We start from the raw sequence: 17,266 nt of genomic DNA, 5'->3' as shown, positions 1-17,266 counted from the left end.
TTGCACATAGAATTACAATAGATACAACCGGCAATAAATCAATATATTTATATCAGAAAACCAAAACATGGTATCATATAAGATGAATCTTGATCATGTAACAAAAAAAATTCATTAACTATTACTTAGTTGCCAAAAACTACATGAACATAGCCTCTCTCCCAAATCAACTACCATATTGGTTGGGTGGCCAATGACTTCAAACTTTTCATACTTTTCGTCACTAGACCATACAGGGTTTCAACTCTTTGATTCATTCTTTATCTTCTCCAACCTACTACGCTGTATTGGGGGTAAAATTTTAATGTGGCTCCTAAGTTTTACCTTATTCCTAGCAATTGTCCTCATAGCATACATTCTAACCTCTTCCAATAGTGTGATGATGGGTTTGGCTCTGACCTCCTTAATTCGTGATTTGAAAATCTCATAGGCATTGTTGCAAATACTGTCCATCTTGGGTACATTGCTGAAGAAAGCTCTACTCCATGCATCTTTTAGCCACTTGCTCAAGTATGACCATGCCTTTTCATTGAGTCTCTTAATTCTTCTCATTCCCTCAATCCACCCTTCTTGTGTTGTTGACCTTGCACATTTTCACAATAATCCTCTAAACTCATTGTCCTTTCATTGCTTGTTAAAAATTTTACATATGCCATACACAAAATCTGTGATGGGCATTTGGAATGACTTCTTGAAGTGCTGAAATCAGCCCCTATACAAATTTAAACATAAAAACCACAAAATGTAGTTACTCTCGAGCCTCAAAAAGGTCCTTGAACTAGTTTTAATGAACTCAAACTGGTCCCTGAACTAATTTTAATGAACTCAAAATTAGTCAATAACCTCAAACTAGTTGTCAAGGGCATGTTGGGAACCAACCACCTACATTTCTCAACCTTATCATAGCCAAGGAATTTGTAGTAGTCTCTGACTGAAAAAATATCCAATGTGTTTGTATCTAATTCAGGTAACTCTGACAAGCTTCCATCTTCATTTCTGACAAATGATCCTCCATGGTAATATATAATTTTAATGAATTGATCTTCTATTTACATACAGAAAATTTAAAAAAATAATTAACAATAACAATAACAACTAGAACTAGTGTGCTTGATATAAATATAAGTTGTTATGAGACAACAACAGACCAAATTAATGCACAAAAACTAAATTTAGAACATCCACAGATAAAATGAGAATAAAAAAAGGAACGATGTATATGAATAAATATTAATATCTTCCCCACAAAAGTAAAAAACTAGGAGGGTAGTTCTATGATGTGCTGTATTATCTCTTACAAGAAAAATATAATTATTCTAGGTTCTCAAAAAATAAGATCAAACTAAAAAGTGATGTTTTCAATAAATTTAGTAAAACATAAAAACACAATTTAAAATTAAGCAACAGATCCAATCATTATTGGCATAAAAAACGAATTTTATAATTTCATACAAAGTAAGCAACAGCTCAAAACAAGATTTTCATTTAAATTTAGAATATGAAAAGTGTCTCATTCTTGGAAGTTCAAATTTTGAATTTAAGTTTCCATCATTTTTATCTATGTCAGCTTTACTCTAGTCTTGCATATAGGTTGTCATAAGAATCCAAACACAGATACCCTGATGCTTTATTATATTATATGAGGTGCAGAAAATAATGAGTCGTCTTGTGCATTATCAAACAATTTCTGAGTATAAAGTAGGGATGCTAAGTATGAAGAACCACCAAAGGAATTTGATCAGATAAATGGTACATACTTCCAGAGAATGGGAATGAGTGTCTTGAAATATTTGTATCCAATGAAAAATAAACAAACAACACGCATATACGATCAATAATTAAATCTTCTAGATCAATCACTCTATGTTACAAGATGCAATAAGTAATTGATTTAATTAACTTGGCTACATATAGAGATTAATACTTTGATGAAATTGCACCTGTCTTCTAAATAAAACAAAGGAAAAATCAAATGTAACATATTGTATATGACAATCTGATTCCATCCTTTTATTTCTTAATCCTTTGATTATCAGACAAACACACTAATGTCAAAATCCTAACCCAAAAAAACTCTCCTAAAATACTCACAATCAAATTAATGGTATATAAAAATGAAATGATCGAACATCTAACTAATAAGCCAAAAAATTAAATGATAGTCACTGAAAACATAAACCCTAACAAAGAATAAGCACAAAAATTAACATATACTAACATACAAAGCAAAATGCAAGAATGCATAAAAAAAGAAAAGAAGGGAACCAAAAGTGAAGCAAAAAAACAAAGTATCATTATGGGTATATAAATTTTTTTTTTCATTATTTTCCTTACCTAAAACTTAGTCAACGTAGGTGAAGAGAAGACAGTTGATGCAATGTGAAGTGGGTGAAGAGAAGAGAATCGCGACTTCAACGAATCAGCTAAGTCAGACTCGCAATAACGCCATTGAAGAGATGAGAAAGAAGCAGAACAGTCCTATTATGAGGAGAATATGGTGTAGTGGTTGTTTAACTAAAACGTTGCTATGTCTTTAGCTTATACGACGTCGTTTTGGGCTGTTTGAGCGCCATACCAAAACGACGTCGTTTTAGTGGAGTCCAGCGTGGCATTCTGTCGTACACGTCATCTCTCCGGTAATGACTCTGTGACGGAAATCATTGTATGGACTAACATGATTAAAATTTAAAAAGTTTAGGGACTAAATAGAGTCAATTAAAACTTCAAGGACTAAATTGAAGATCGAGTGTAACTTCAGAGACTAAACTGAGTATTTTCTCAATGTGTAACTGTGTAAGATGGAAATTATGGGGATAATGCCATATCTAAAATAAGGCAACGACTCAAAGTGTGGCCATTATATGTAGTTCACTACAAGAAAAACGTTGAGTACCATCGGATTTACTGTCAGCAAAATGAAAAAAATGGAATTTACTGTCGAAAAGAATCAGACGGTATAAACCTCGCTGGTAAATATTTACCGTCGAATTTTTTTCGCCCGACAGTAATTATCGTCTGATTCTGCGACGAATTACCTGTTCAAAAAACTATTTGGTTATTGGCGAATTTTTCCGACAGTAATGTTGGCACTAAGATATGTTGTTTTCTGTATTATTACCGTCAGATTATTCCTTCGGTAAATCCGACGGTAATGTCAAATTTTTTTTTAAATTGAAATAAATGATCAATTTTAATTTTTTATTCAAATTTATTTTTTACACAATTAATGGTCCATTCATAAATAATGAAAACCTATTATTTAAAATAAATAATACAATGTTTAAATAAATTAAAATTCAAGTATATCAAATAAATACAATGAAACAATAAAATGAAAACACTAATAACTACAGATCCAAGTAGTCGTCGTCATCATCGGTCCCGTAGCCCTAAGTTGACGGTGTAAAAGGCGGTAATGTCCATGTGCCACCAGTAGCGATGCTGCCACCAGCAAGGTTGATGCCAGCGGTATACATCTTGGCCTGGTACACCTCCATCTTAGCCTCCATACGCTGAAGCCGCTCTAGCGACTATCTTAACTCCAGCCTGAACTAATCTGTAGACGTCATGCAGGTGAGGATCTCCTGATACCTCTCCTAGTAATCATTCAGCTCCTGAGCCGGCTGGTGAAGACTGCGCTTTAGCTTCTACACCTGCAGCCTCAAATCTACGTCTTTCTCGAGTTCGATGGCTTGACTAGTGGCAGAGCCTGACAATGGACTCAACGTGGAGGTGCGAAGTCTGCTGGCAAAGAACGACCCCAACCCGTATACGCAGTTTTGTATGGCGCTGAGGCGGTCTTGCACCAAACTGCATCGGGATCGACAACTGAAGTTGCTGAGCAGTAGGAGGCGGCATCAACACCTTAGACAGAGGCACGTAGTTGGGGTTAGGGACCATGATGAACAGCTGGTCTGCTAAACTCACAACCTATGATGTCACTGGGGTGGTCAGAGTAGAGGGAGAGGATCCAAAAGTCCCCGGGGTACCGGAAGAAACCCTCCCTCTACCCCAACCACGGTTACGACTTACCAGCAGCCTAATCCGGCAGACATCTACCTATCGTCATGTCTAAAAATAGCATACTAATTGACAGAAATTCAGAACAACAAATCAATGCTATTCAATAGTAAGTTCAACACTAAGTCAATACTATTCAAACCAATTTCAGCAAATTCAACACAAATTCAGCATATTTATTCAACACAAAATCAGTAGCATTATTCATCAATTCAGTCAATTTCTAATACTTTCAGCAATATAATACAAACTAATAATCCTAAAATCAACCTATCTTAACCACCTAAAATCAATATACTTGACAAAAATTCTGCGTGTATAAATTACAAAAATATTAGCAAACAACAACTAACAAATAGCTAGAAAAGACAAACTACTAAAATCTTATTGCATGACCAGCCAAAGGCATAAGCATGCACATGCTTATCAAAGTATCAATATCATCATCACATAAACTATACACCCATCCTAAATTTTCAATTCAATGATAGATTCAATATACTTGCCAAAAGAATAAAAAATTTACAACAATAAAAGATTTAACTAACAATTGTTTAATAAAATAAATAGTCTTTTAACATCAATTCACACAAATTTAACATATTCAACACAAAAATCAACAGTATTATTCATCAATTCAATCAATTTCTAACACTTTTAATAATATAACACAAATTAATAATCCTAAAACTAACCTATCTTAATCACTTAAAATCTACTAAAATAAAAAATTAACTAACTAAAATTAGAATATTAAAACAACCTAATCAAAACATAATTTTAAAAAAAGAGTTTAAAGAAAACCTGGAAAGCAAAACTACGAATTGGTTTAATTAATTTGTATAAGAAAGAGCCATAAATACGCACAAATTGTGAATGTTAATTTATTCAATATTTTGAATTTTTGAGTATAAGATAAGAATTTAATATTGATGGTTGTTTTTGTTAATGGCTTTCTACTGTGCTCTACTGCTCATAAATGTTTTGTGATGTTTTAAGACTCTGACATAGCATACACAACATAGCAATGGTATTGAATGATTGAACGTATTAAGTATACACAAAAATTAGCAAAATAGAATATATATCAAAATACAAAATATATATAGAATTATAGAAATAATTAAATTATACATATATTTATATACAAATGATTAATTTTGACTATTGATATTTTAGTGTGTAAATTACATTTTTAATTTTCCTATATATAAATTATAATTGGAATGAGGCATGCCACGAATTGAAGCTAAGGCTGGTGAAAATCTAGGTACCAATTAGAGTTCTCAATCTGGAAGTACCACTGGAATCGTTAGTGTTTTTGAAAAAAAATTGCCAGGAATGCTCTTGGGAGTAGAAATAACTTAGGATGCTGAGAGCATGAGATTTCTGTAGAAGGAGATGCGAAAAAAATACGATGCAAACACTATCATAAGATTTTTTAGGTGGAGTTTATACATTCAAACACCACTTTGCGGGACCTTGTTCCTTGTAGAGCTAACTTTTGTGTTTTGTGGTCAGCACTTAACCATAAAAAAAAAAGTGAGTGATCTCCCAGATATAATCTCACACCACTAAAAATACTATTGATAGCCAATTGATAGTTACAAAACACAAAAGTTGTTAGTTCCTAACACTCCTCTTAAACTAAATTTTGGAGTTGAATTAAATTTACTCAGTTTTAAAAATTTTGATTAGTTTTTTTACTCTCTTCCTTGCTGAAATTTCCTGACTAAAACATCGACCGCGTAAGGTCTCAATCAAGCATAGCATTCATAGTGTTCTTCACCATCCTTCCCTATACGCCAGTTTAATTTTCTAGACGTTGATATTACGGTTCCTAGCTTCCAAGCAAGAACCAAACGAACCAGACAGAGCTTTCAGTTTCAATAATCTTACTTGACTAAAAATAGTGTGTTTAATGCCTCTTGAATCTTCATATGTGTCTTCTTCTTACCCAAAACAAAGTACTAAGAATATTCTTTCTCTGAATTACACACTACTACAGTACTACTACTCCTCCATCAAATCAAACATGAACTGCGTTCCCACCATGCTTTATCTTGCATTTTAATATTTTACTACTAATCCACGTCCCATGAAGCTTATGAGCCAGTCGTTGCACATACACATTTTCAAAGTGTTTGTATATATTTTTTATTTATATTTTCTTTTTTTTTAAGTGATTTTAATATAACCAATAAGAGTGTATCTAAAAGCAAAACATGTACCAACATTAATCTTTCAAAAGTTGAACAAGTCAAATAACGGAACTAGGGGGTCACTAGGGTCACAATCACATACATTTTACTCCTTGCCCAGTACTTTCTAGCTTTCTTTCTTCCTAGTAATATAACTACCGGCAATCGGAACAATGGCCTCACCTCATGAATTCTTCATAATTTCACTGATTCCTTTTGTTCCTAACCACATCTGCAATTAAACACTCGACCCTCCTTTTTCAACCATGAACTTGAAGAGATATAGCATAACCTCTACTATATCCACTATCATTTACCTTTCTTTCTTGTTCCTCTCGGACTTATTAGCAATATCCATTGAAGCTTATGTTCCAGTTGATAGCTTCACCGTCGACTGTGGCTCAGCTGGCAAATCCTCCGATGGAGAAAGGTCATGGAACGGAGACATAGACTCAAATCTCTTAACTCTTCAAGACACAAAAACCATCATTGCTCAACCAACCACACAATTTCCTCTTTACCAAGTTCCCTATAACAGTGCTCGCTTGTCTAACTCTGAATTCAGTTACTCCTTCCCGGTCACAGTTGGCCGGAAATTTGTTCGTCTCTTCTTCTACCCTGCTTCTTACGCTGCCTTTGACCGTAATAAAGCCTTCTTCACGGTCAAATCCGAGGGCTTCACACTCCTTAAGGATTTCAACGCTTCGCTTAACGCCGATGCTGCAAACAGCGACACCATCTTTAAAGAATACATCATCAACGTGGATGATGGGCAGAGGATCAACCTAACCTTCACTCCAAACACATCCCATCCAAATTCTTATGCGTTTGTGAATGGAATTGAGGTGGTTTCCATGCCCAGTGATCTCTACTTCTCTGAACCCAGCGGACAACAAATTATATTTGTGGGTCATCCAGGCGTCCTATACGAAATGCTAAACAGTAGTGCCCTGCAGACATATTACAGGATCAAAGTTGGCGGCGGTGGAATCACACCTAAAGGTGATACTGGCATGCTCCGGAGGTGGGAAGGAAATGATGACAATTATTTAAGAGCGCCAAGTGCTCAGTATATGCAATCCGGTGATATGACCGGAAGGATGAACATCACTGTGAGTCCTGATTATGAAGCACCCACTGAACTCTACAGAACATCACGTGATATGGGCATGAAGGGAACTCTCAACCAAATGATAAATTTGACCTGGGAGTTTCCTGTTGATTCTGGCTTCACCTACATGCTCAGGCTTCACTTTTGCGAGCTAGACCCAAACATTATCAAAACCAATGACAGAATGTTCAACATCTACATAGCAGGCCAGTTAGCTGAGGACCATGCCACTGTTCTAAAATGGAGCAAGAAAAAGGGAATTGCTGTACAGAGAGACTACGCAGTTATGATCCAAGGCCAAGGGATTACTGAGGACAAGTTTAACCTTTCACTCCAAATGCATCCTTCATCAGACACATGGTACAGCGACCCTTTCTTGAACGGCCTGGAAATCTTCAAAATTAGTGACCCTGCGTCTAATAACCTGGCAGGACCCAACCCTGACCCTATTCCTCATCCATTTGCCCCACCACACCTCTCTGTCTCTCTTCAAATCTCAATCAAGAGGATCATAATAATCATAATAATCTCTGTTGTCCCTGCTGGATTCATTTTTCATTTCATTCTAGTGTTCTTCATCCGTAGAAAACAGAAGACAAAGAGCATAGCCAACACTCAAACCTTATCATTGCCATCCGCTCTTTGTCGTCGATTTTCCTTGGTTGAGATGAAAACATGCACCAATAACTTCGATGAGCTCCTCCTTATCGGAGTGGGAGGGTTTGGCAACGTGTACAAAGGCTACATCGACCAAGGTTCAACACCAGTCGCGATCAAACGGTTAAAACCGGGTTCACAGCAAGGGGTTCACGAATTCAGGACCGAAATTCAGATGCTCTCTCAACTGCGCCATCTCCACCTTGTGTCCCTTATTGGTTACTGCTGTGAGAGCAACGAGATGCTCTTGGTCTATGATTTCATGGATCGAGGAACCTTACAAGATCATCTCTACAACAATAATAATAACCCTTCCCTCTCGTGGAAGCAACGGTTGCATATCTGCATAGGAGCAGCGAAGGGGTTGCATTATCTCCATGCAGGTGCGGTCCACAATATCATTCACCGCGATGTAAAGAGCACCAACATCTTATTGGATGAGAAATGGGTGGCCAAGGTTTCCGATTTCGGCTTGTCCAAAATAGGACCCTCTGGCATTTCAAGAACCCACATTAGCACTGTGGTGAAGGGCAGTCTTGGGTATTTAGATCCAGAATATTATAAACGACAGCGTTTAACTGTGAAATCTGACGTGTACTCCTTCGGAGTAGTGCTGTTTGAGGTGTACCAGATTGTGGACAAAGCATTAGAGGGTCAGATTGAACCGGAGTGCTTAACGAAGTTTGGTGACATTGCTGTGAGATGTTTGCATGAAGATGGTTCCCAACGACCTTCCATGGATGAAATTGTTTGGTGTTTGGAGTTTGCATTGAAACTGCAAGAGACTGGTGAGACGCATCAAGAGCATCTTGTTACTGCACCTGAAATTCTTGAAATTAGCAATGTGTAACTCTGTAAGTTGGAAATCATGGGGGATAATGCCACATCTAAAATAAGGCTACCAGTGGCATCCATGCATCCATAGTAAATTGATAATTAAAAATTATTAAATAGTAATTTAATTAAATATATAAATTATTTAATAATTTTGTAATTAATTTTAATATATGATAATATTTTTAAGAAAAAGTCTATGAGACCAATATTTTTATTAAAATTTAGCTAGTACTTAACTAGTAAAAAAATGAGTAATTTTATATTATTAAATAAAATCTTAAATTATTAAATAGTAATTTAATTAAATATATAAATTATTTAATAATTTTGTGATTAATTTTAATATATGATAATATTTTTAAGAAAAAGTCTAGGAGACCAATATTTTTATTAAAATTTAACTAGTAAAAAAAATAAGTAATTTTATACTATTGGATAAAATCTCACACTATCTATCTACTTAATATACTAAAACTGGGTTTTTCTCCAACTAATGAAAGTGAGGTGTCACCTTCTTGTGAACTCATTTTTCCTCCAAAATGAATGCATTTAATGAATAATGCATAATTATACTAATTTAGAAAAATATCTTTATTATAATTATATAAAATTAATATTTAATGCATTATTAAAATACTTACCAATTATTAATAAAAAATATTTTTAATTATTTTAATGAATAATGCATAATTATACTAATTTAGAAAAATATCTTTATTATAATTATATAAAATTAATATTTAATACATTATTAAACTAATTATCAATCAAAAATATTTTTAAATATTTTAATTATATTCATTTTAATTATATTGATATCCTTCTAATTCTTATTCATTATCCAATGATTTTATTAGTGGCAAGTTGTTAACCGATTTATATTGATAATAATAATAATTTTATTAGGATAAATATCAAATTCTATTCCTAATATAGAAATATAAAATTTAATTCCTTCCATTTTTATTTTATCACTATAAAAGACCATGTATGCTAGAAGAAAATACCATTCGTTTACTAATTACTCTTTCATTTGATAACTTTTACAACAATTTTTTTTTCTTCCTATGAGGCGTCGTTGCAAGAAGGCAACTATCGTGGACACAAACTACCACACTCTCCAACTTTCGTGCTCATCATTCGGAGCTATATAAGATATGTTATCTATGAAGTATTTATAGACCATGGTGTTATCATGTATGCATAAATAAAAAATGTTTCGTATTTAAATTTAAGTCATTTACCTGTTTGTGGTATATTGTAGTGTGAAATTACTTTCAATATGTGTTGTGTAATGATATTATGTTCTAATTTAAGCTTTTACTTTAGAACTGTATTATGATTTTATCTCATCATTTGTTCTTAGATATCAAGTTGACGTATTTTTATTTATTTATTATTATTGAAACGGATATGATATGAAATGTACCAAAAAAAAACTCTCACCTTCAATTTATTTTATTGTAGTCTTCTATTTTCTTCTTAGTCATTTTATTTTCTTTTTAAATGTTATATAATTTATTATAATTTATACCAATCTCCTTAGTATACTAAAATTGGGTTTTCTCCCAACTTATGATGGTGAGGTGTCATTTTTTCATGAATCCATTTTTCCTCCAAAATGATTGCACTATTTCTCTCTTTTAAATTTATTTTTAAAAATTATCTTTAATTGATATAATTATATTATAATTAGTATTTAATGAATGATACATAATTATACCAATTTAAGATAATCTCTTTATTATAATTATACATATCTCTTTTAAATTTATTTCAGAAAATTATCTTAATTATAATTATATAACAATATTATACTTAGCATTTAATGAATAATTCATAATTATAATAATTTAAAAAATATCTCTATTATAATTATATAAAATCAATAATTAATGCATTATTAACCTAATTATCAATCAAAAATATTTTTAACTATTTTAATTATTTTGATACAATTCTATTTTTTATTCATTATCCTAAAATTTTATTAGTGATAAGTTATTATCTTAATGGTGACCTATATATTAATAAAATAATAATAATAATAATAATAATAATAATAATAATAATAATAAAAAGATAGAAAATTATATTTTAGAGAAATATAAATTGATTATTAATAATTGGTTATTAATAATGATAATTATATGATTAATTTTTAGTAATCATTAAATATATTTAATATAAATAACCAAGTTTAATTAGTTAACAAATGAAAGGAAATATTATTGCACGATTGTAGAAGCAACAAAATATATATATATATATATATATATATATATATAACCAATTTAATAATAATAATAATAATAATAATAATAATAATAATAATAATAATAATAATAATAATAATAATAATAATAATAATAATAATAATCCTTTCTTTTATTAAAACACTCATCTAATTGAATTAATATAAAAATTTAATAAAAAAAAGATGGATTTTTTGACTTGAAGGATAATACAATCAACTATTTTTGAAGATTTTAAAGCTGTGAGTATATATTATTCTTATATTAATATACGCATGCATGTTACCTCATTTTTTTCATAAATGGAAAATAACATTTACCCGTTAAATTTATTAGTTGCTCAACTGATTCATCTTATTTATTGTGATTAAAATTGATATGTAATCATAAAGATTTTTTTTTCCTCCATTAATTTTAGTAAAGAAATCCATGACGTAAAATAAAATAAAATAAAGTCAGTATCTACTTTTTTCTCAATATTTTTTATATTTACGGTAAATATTAAATGTAAAAAAGAAAAAATAATATTAATTATTATCACTTTTATTTATTTACATTCATAATTAAATTTAATATAATTATAGTAAGTCTCTATAATTATAACAATTTATATCTGTTACATATATAGCAATTATGTTATATATAATTAGGGCAAAAAACGCAAATGAGCCAAGGATAGCTCAATTTTACGCAAATCCGCCAAATGAAACTTTGCTACGACAATCCACCAGATCAGATATTTATATAATTCGAATCAATAGGATTCGAATTAGCCTCACACATAATTCGAATTGAAACAATTCGAATTAATGTTTGTCAATCTAAGCACGTAGTTCGAATTAACTTGTCACGAATTATGCATGCAGACTCACACGTAATTCGAATTGAGTTGTCTCGAATTATGCATGAAAAATCACAAGTAATTCGAATCAATATGATTCGAACTACCAAAGCATAAATCGTAGTATCTTAATTCGAATTAGTATGTTTCGGGTTAGAAGTTCATATTTCGAAACATATAGATTCGAATTTCTCATACTGGGTAATTCGAATTTAATTGATTCGAATTATATATATATATGGTGCGAATGAAGTTGATTCGAATTAGTTTGGAGCCGTTTTCTATATATATGTTGTGAAATCAGGTTGCTGTGAACAAAGAGGTGAGATGGCTAGTGAGGATAGTTTTCTAGTGCTAGTACACCACAGAGGATCGATTAAGAGAAAAACTCAGTCTGGGGTGAAGTTCACGGATAAGGATCTTCTATGTATTATCGTGAGCCCCGCGACCAGTTACGATGGTCTCGTGAGCTCCGTGCTTGGCAAACTTGGTCTGGAAGGAGTGAAGAGAGTTAAGAAGTTTTTCTATCGCATTCCAATCACGGTGCTCCACGATACGGTGAAGTATGATTGTTTCACGATCGGGAGTGATGAGGACTTGCAGGTCATGTTTCTTTCTCGTAGGCAGTTTCCGGAGGTGAGGACACCGGAGCTGTTGGCTAAGTTCGTCGACGTGGTATCTAGCTCTGGTGGGTCGAACCGGAATGCCAACACTATAGCCACGGCGGCCGGTTCGAGCTCGAGACCTGCGGTTGCTTCTTCCTCCGTTCCAGTGTATGAGGCAGCGGTCCAGCCTGCCGCCTCCCCATCGTTTGCTGTTGATCTCGCCGGCAATGTTGGAGACGAGGTTGGATATGAGGAACATCATCCGACTGAAGTACAGTGTCCTCCACCGGCTGGTGTTGGCGAGGGATTGTGTGATGATCCAGATGATGATGAAGTCGAGCCGGATATTATCGCTGATGAAAGCGGCGATGATGTTGGAGCGAGTGATCCGATAAGGCCTACTGGTGGTTCTAGTTCTGGCACAAATCAGTACCCACCCCATTTTTCATCTTTGGATCTGGATGCCATGAGGCAGGACGAACATCTTGGGCAGCTAGCTGGATTTGGCGCTAGAGATACCGAAGGGTCTGCCGGTATGACAGAGTTCCAGGTTGGTCAACAATTCCAGGATAAAGATGAGGCGCTGTTGAGTGTCAAGACGTACAGCATCCGCCGAGGGGTACAGTACAAGGTAGTTGAGTCTGACTATCGCCGGTACGTGGGAAAGTGTTCTGAGTTTGGAAATGGGTGCACATGGTTGATTAGGCTGAGCCTCCGACAACGCAAGGGCATCTGGGAAGTCAAGCGGTACAACGGGCCGCATACCTGTCTCGCCACCTCCATCTCCAGCGACCATAGGAGCTTGGACTACCACGTGATAGCGACATTCATCATGCCAATGGTTAGGACTGACGCATCCGTCAACATCAAGGTGCTTCTAAATGCAACGGCAGCACACTTTGGTTTCAGGCCTACATACCGGAGGGTGTGGATGGCGAAGCAGAAGGCGGTCGCAATCATCTACGGGGACTGGGATGAGTCGTACAACGAGCTCCCTCGGTGGGTCTTAGGAGTTCAGTTGACTATGCCTGGCACTGTAGCAGTCCTCAGGACCTGCCCTGTTCGAGTTGGTGGACAGGTGGACGAGTCTCAGGCTTATTTTCATAGGATGTTCTGGACTTTTCCCCCTTGCATCGAAGCATTTCGTCATTGCAAGCCGTTGGTGAGTATTGATGGCACCCATCTATATGGCAAGTATGGGGGAACATTGCTTGTGGCGATTGCACAGGACGGGAATTCCAACATACTCCCTGTGGCATTCGCACTAGTTGAGGGTGAGAATGCTGAGTCATGGTCCTTCTTTCTCTCCCACCTCCGTCAGCACGTGACACCTCAGCCAGGTCTGTTAGTTATTTCAGATAGGCATAACGGCATCAAGGCAGCACTTGAGTCACCTGATGGGGGATGGCTACCTCCGTCTGTATACCGGGCATTCTGCATTCGACACGTTGCTGCGAATTTCGCCCTCACCTTCAAGAGCAAAGATGCCCGGAGGCTTCTTGTGAACGCCGCATATGCGAAGACCGAGGTGGAGTTTGACTACTGGTTTGACATCCTGCGCTCTGAGAATCCGGCAATGTGTGACTGGGCGAACCGAATTGAGTACTCGTTGTGGACACAGTACTATGATGAGGGTCGAAGATTCGGGCACATGACGACCAATATATCAGAGTGTGTCAATTCAATCCTTAAGGGGGTAAGGAACCTCCCCGTGTGCTCGCTAGTGAAAGCCACACATCGGGAGGTAAAACACCAAGTAACTCATGGAACCACTGCCAGGCAGGCCTCCCACCCTCAATGTAAAGGTGGAAGTCCGTCAGGAAACCACTAACGTAATGTCCGTCAACTGGCAACCCCAGCTGGTATGCGACGTCCTGAAGCGTGATGGTGCACTCTCTGAACGGCATGTGGAAGGTGTGCGTCTCAGGCCGCCACCTCTCGACGACTGCACTGACTAGGGGCTCGTCTAGTCGAAACCATCTGTCGTTCAGTCTAGCAAGATGGTACAAGCCGGCCATCTGCAAGTACGGAACGTACCTCTCATCAAGACGCATCCCCTGCTGCCGCCTAACGCTGGATATGCAACGCCGAGGCTGGGCAATAGATAAAACGCATAACTAGAACATATCCAAAAACCAATAACATATACAGTTTACTTCATAAAGAACCGAAACAAAAATCGTAAAACTCAACGCATAGTAAATGAATTATCAACATTGTCTTCAGAAACAGCTAACACAAACCACGTGAAAAAACCATTAACAAATACAACAATCACTAACAAGTAAAATCGTTAACAAAAACAGCTACCACATACCCCTAACAGAAACCAATAACAAAACCCACTAACACAAAAACCATTTAAAAAAACCACCTCCCTACACCACTATCATAAACCGCTAACACTGACGTAAACCGCTATAAAAAACCATTAAAAAAACCACTTGCCCACACCACTATCCAGTAAACCGCTAACACTAACATAAACCGCTATAAAAAACCATTAACAAAAACCACTTGCCTAAACCACTATCCTAAATCCCTATCCTAAACCGCTATCTCAAACCACTTTCCTAAACCATTATCCTAAACCACTAACAATAACATAAACCATTATCAAAAACCGATAACAAATACCACTATCACTAAACCACTATCATAAGACACGGAGAAATGGCAATATCATAAACCGCTTTCATCAACCACTACCTTGAACCACTAACAGAAAACACTATCAACAGCGCAACATCATAAACCACTAACCTCGTCGTTGATCACCCCGGCGATATGAGCAACTCCATCCAAACGATGAAGCCTCCCAGGATCGTCCCCCATCGCCTGAATATGCCGCTCCGGTCTTACTCGGCCCAAATGTTGGTCGTTTTCTCTGGGATTTGGTGGGGTATGGGAATGAGAGAGTGATTCGAATGAACTTGGTTCGAACTCCTTATATAGCCGAAACCATTGTAATTCGAATCAACTCCATTCGAATTACTCAAAACCACCAACTACACCTAATTCGAATCAATTTTATTCGAAAATCCCTCGAGTGCAACTCTCCCACTAATTCCAATTTATATAATTCGAACTACACTATCCTAATTCGAAGCTTATCGTTTCGAATTACTTAGAAATATTGCGTGCATAATTCGAGTCTTATTGTTTCGAATTACGTTGATAAAGTTCTTGCAAGTAATTCGAATGGAATCAATTCGAATTACGTGGAAAAATGATTCGAATCCAATTGATTCGAATTACATAAACATGAGTTCTGGTGGATTGAGGTATCAAAGTTTGAATTAGCTGATTTGGGTTAAAATGAGCTGCCCTTGGCTCATTTGGGTTTTTTGCCCATATAATTATATATCTCCTCTTTTATATATACTTAGCAAGTATTTCTATTTATATAATCTACTTAATATATTAAAATTAGGTTTTTTCTCAACTAATGAGAGTGAGGTGTGAATTCCTCATGAATTCATTTTTTCTCAAAAATAAATACATTTAATGAATAATGCATAATTATACTAATTTAGAAAAATATCTTTATTATAATTATATAAAATCTATATTTAATACATTATTAAACTACTTATCAATTATCAATCGGAAATATTTTTAATCATTTTAATAATAATAATAATAATAATAATAATAATAATAATAATACTTAATATACTAAAATTATATTTTTTCCTAACTAATTGAAGTGTGTGTCAATTTTTCATAAATTGTATTTTTTATATTACAGTTAACATTTAATGAATAATGTATGATTATACTAATTTAGGAAAATATATTTATTATAATTATATAAAATTAATATGTAATGCATTATCAACTAATGAAAGCGAGGTGTCAATTTTTCATGAATTTATTTTCTCTCCAAAATGAAAGTATTATTCTCTCTTTTAAATTTATTTTAGAAAAATTAAAATTCCATGCTGAATATAGGTGGTAAGTTAAAAAAAATAAGCAAGTTAATGGAATGAAATCATATTTCTATAACATATATAAGAATAAGAATGTATATTTTTATTATATAAAAATTAAATTTCTGCACTTCATGATGGACGTGTCATACTTCTTAGCATGTTTCTTAATTTATTTTTTATAACTCATTGAATATAATTTATTATAGTAAATTAATTATATCAACTAATTGATTTGATTAGGTATTTAAATATCACACGATTTATTATATTTATATCAATCAAATAATTGTAATTTATTATATCAATTATTTTAATTCATTAATTTATAAGGTACATAATAACATAGATGATTTGTTACTTATACTAATTAAATACAATAAATGCATATTAATTTAGTTAAAAAAATCATTGTCTTTTATGTTTTCCTATTTATTTTTTTAATTCATTAAATCCAATCAATTATAATAAATTAATTATATCAACTAATTAATTCAATCAATTATTTTTTAATTTATTTTTTGAATTCAATAAATCAAATAAAATTAATTATACTAATTATTTGTATTGACTAATTGATTTGATTAATTCTTAAAAATATTTTTATTTAATTTATTTTATTTATTTAAATATAACTAATTAGTTATTTAATTTTATTAGGATAAATATCAAATTCTATTTCTAATATAAAAATACAAAATTTTATTTCTTCTATTTTTATTTTACCACTATAAAAGATCAATTACTCTTTCATTGGGTAGCTTTTACAACAATTCTTTTTCTTCCTATGAGGTATCGTCACAAGGC

At 33.8% G+C, this 17,266-nt stretch overlaps 1 protein-coding gene across 1 annotated transcript; it reads left to right on the top strand.

The window, feature by feature from the left end:
- Positions 1 to 5,704: 5,704 nt before the first annotated feature.
- Positions 5,705 to 9,018, top strand: LOC112784745 (receptor-like protein kinase FERONIA). Its single transcript, XM_025828057.3, has one exon. It carries the CDS (start codon positions 6,488 to 6,490, stop codon positions 8,837 to 8,839), a length of 2,352 nt encoding a protein of 783 aa, XP_025683842.1. The 5' UTR covers positions 5,705 to 6,487; the 3' UTR covers positions 8,840 to 9,018.
- The last annotated feature ends 8,248 nt before the right edge of the window (positions 9,019 to 17,266 follow it).

The sequence above is a fragment of the Arachis hypogaea genome, chromosome 20 (assembly GCF_003086295.3).
Source record: "Arachis hypogaea cultivar Tifrunner chromosome 20, arahy.Tifrunner.gnm2.J5K5, whole genome shotgun sequence".
Classification (NCBI taxonomy): Eukaryota; Viridiplantae; Streptophyta; class Magnoliopsida; order Fabales; family Fabaceae; genus Arachis; species Arachis hypogaea.
This window is presented reverse-complemented; position numbering and strand designations above follow the sequence as displayed.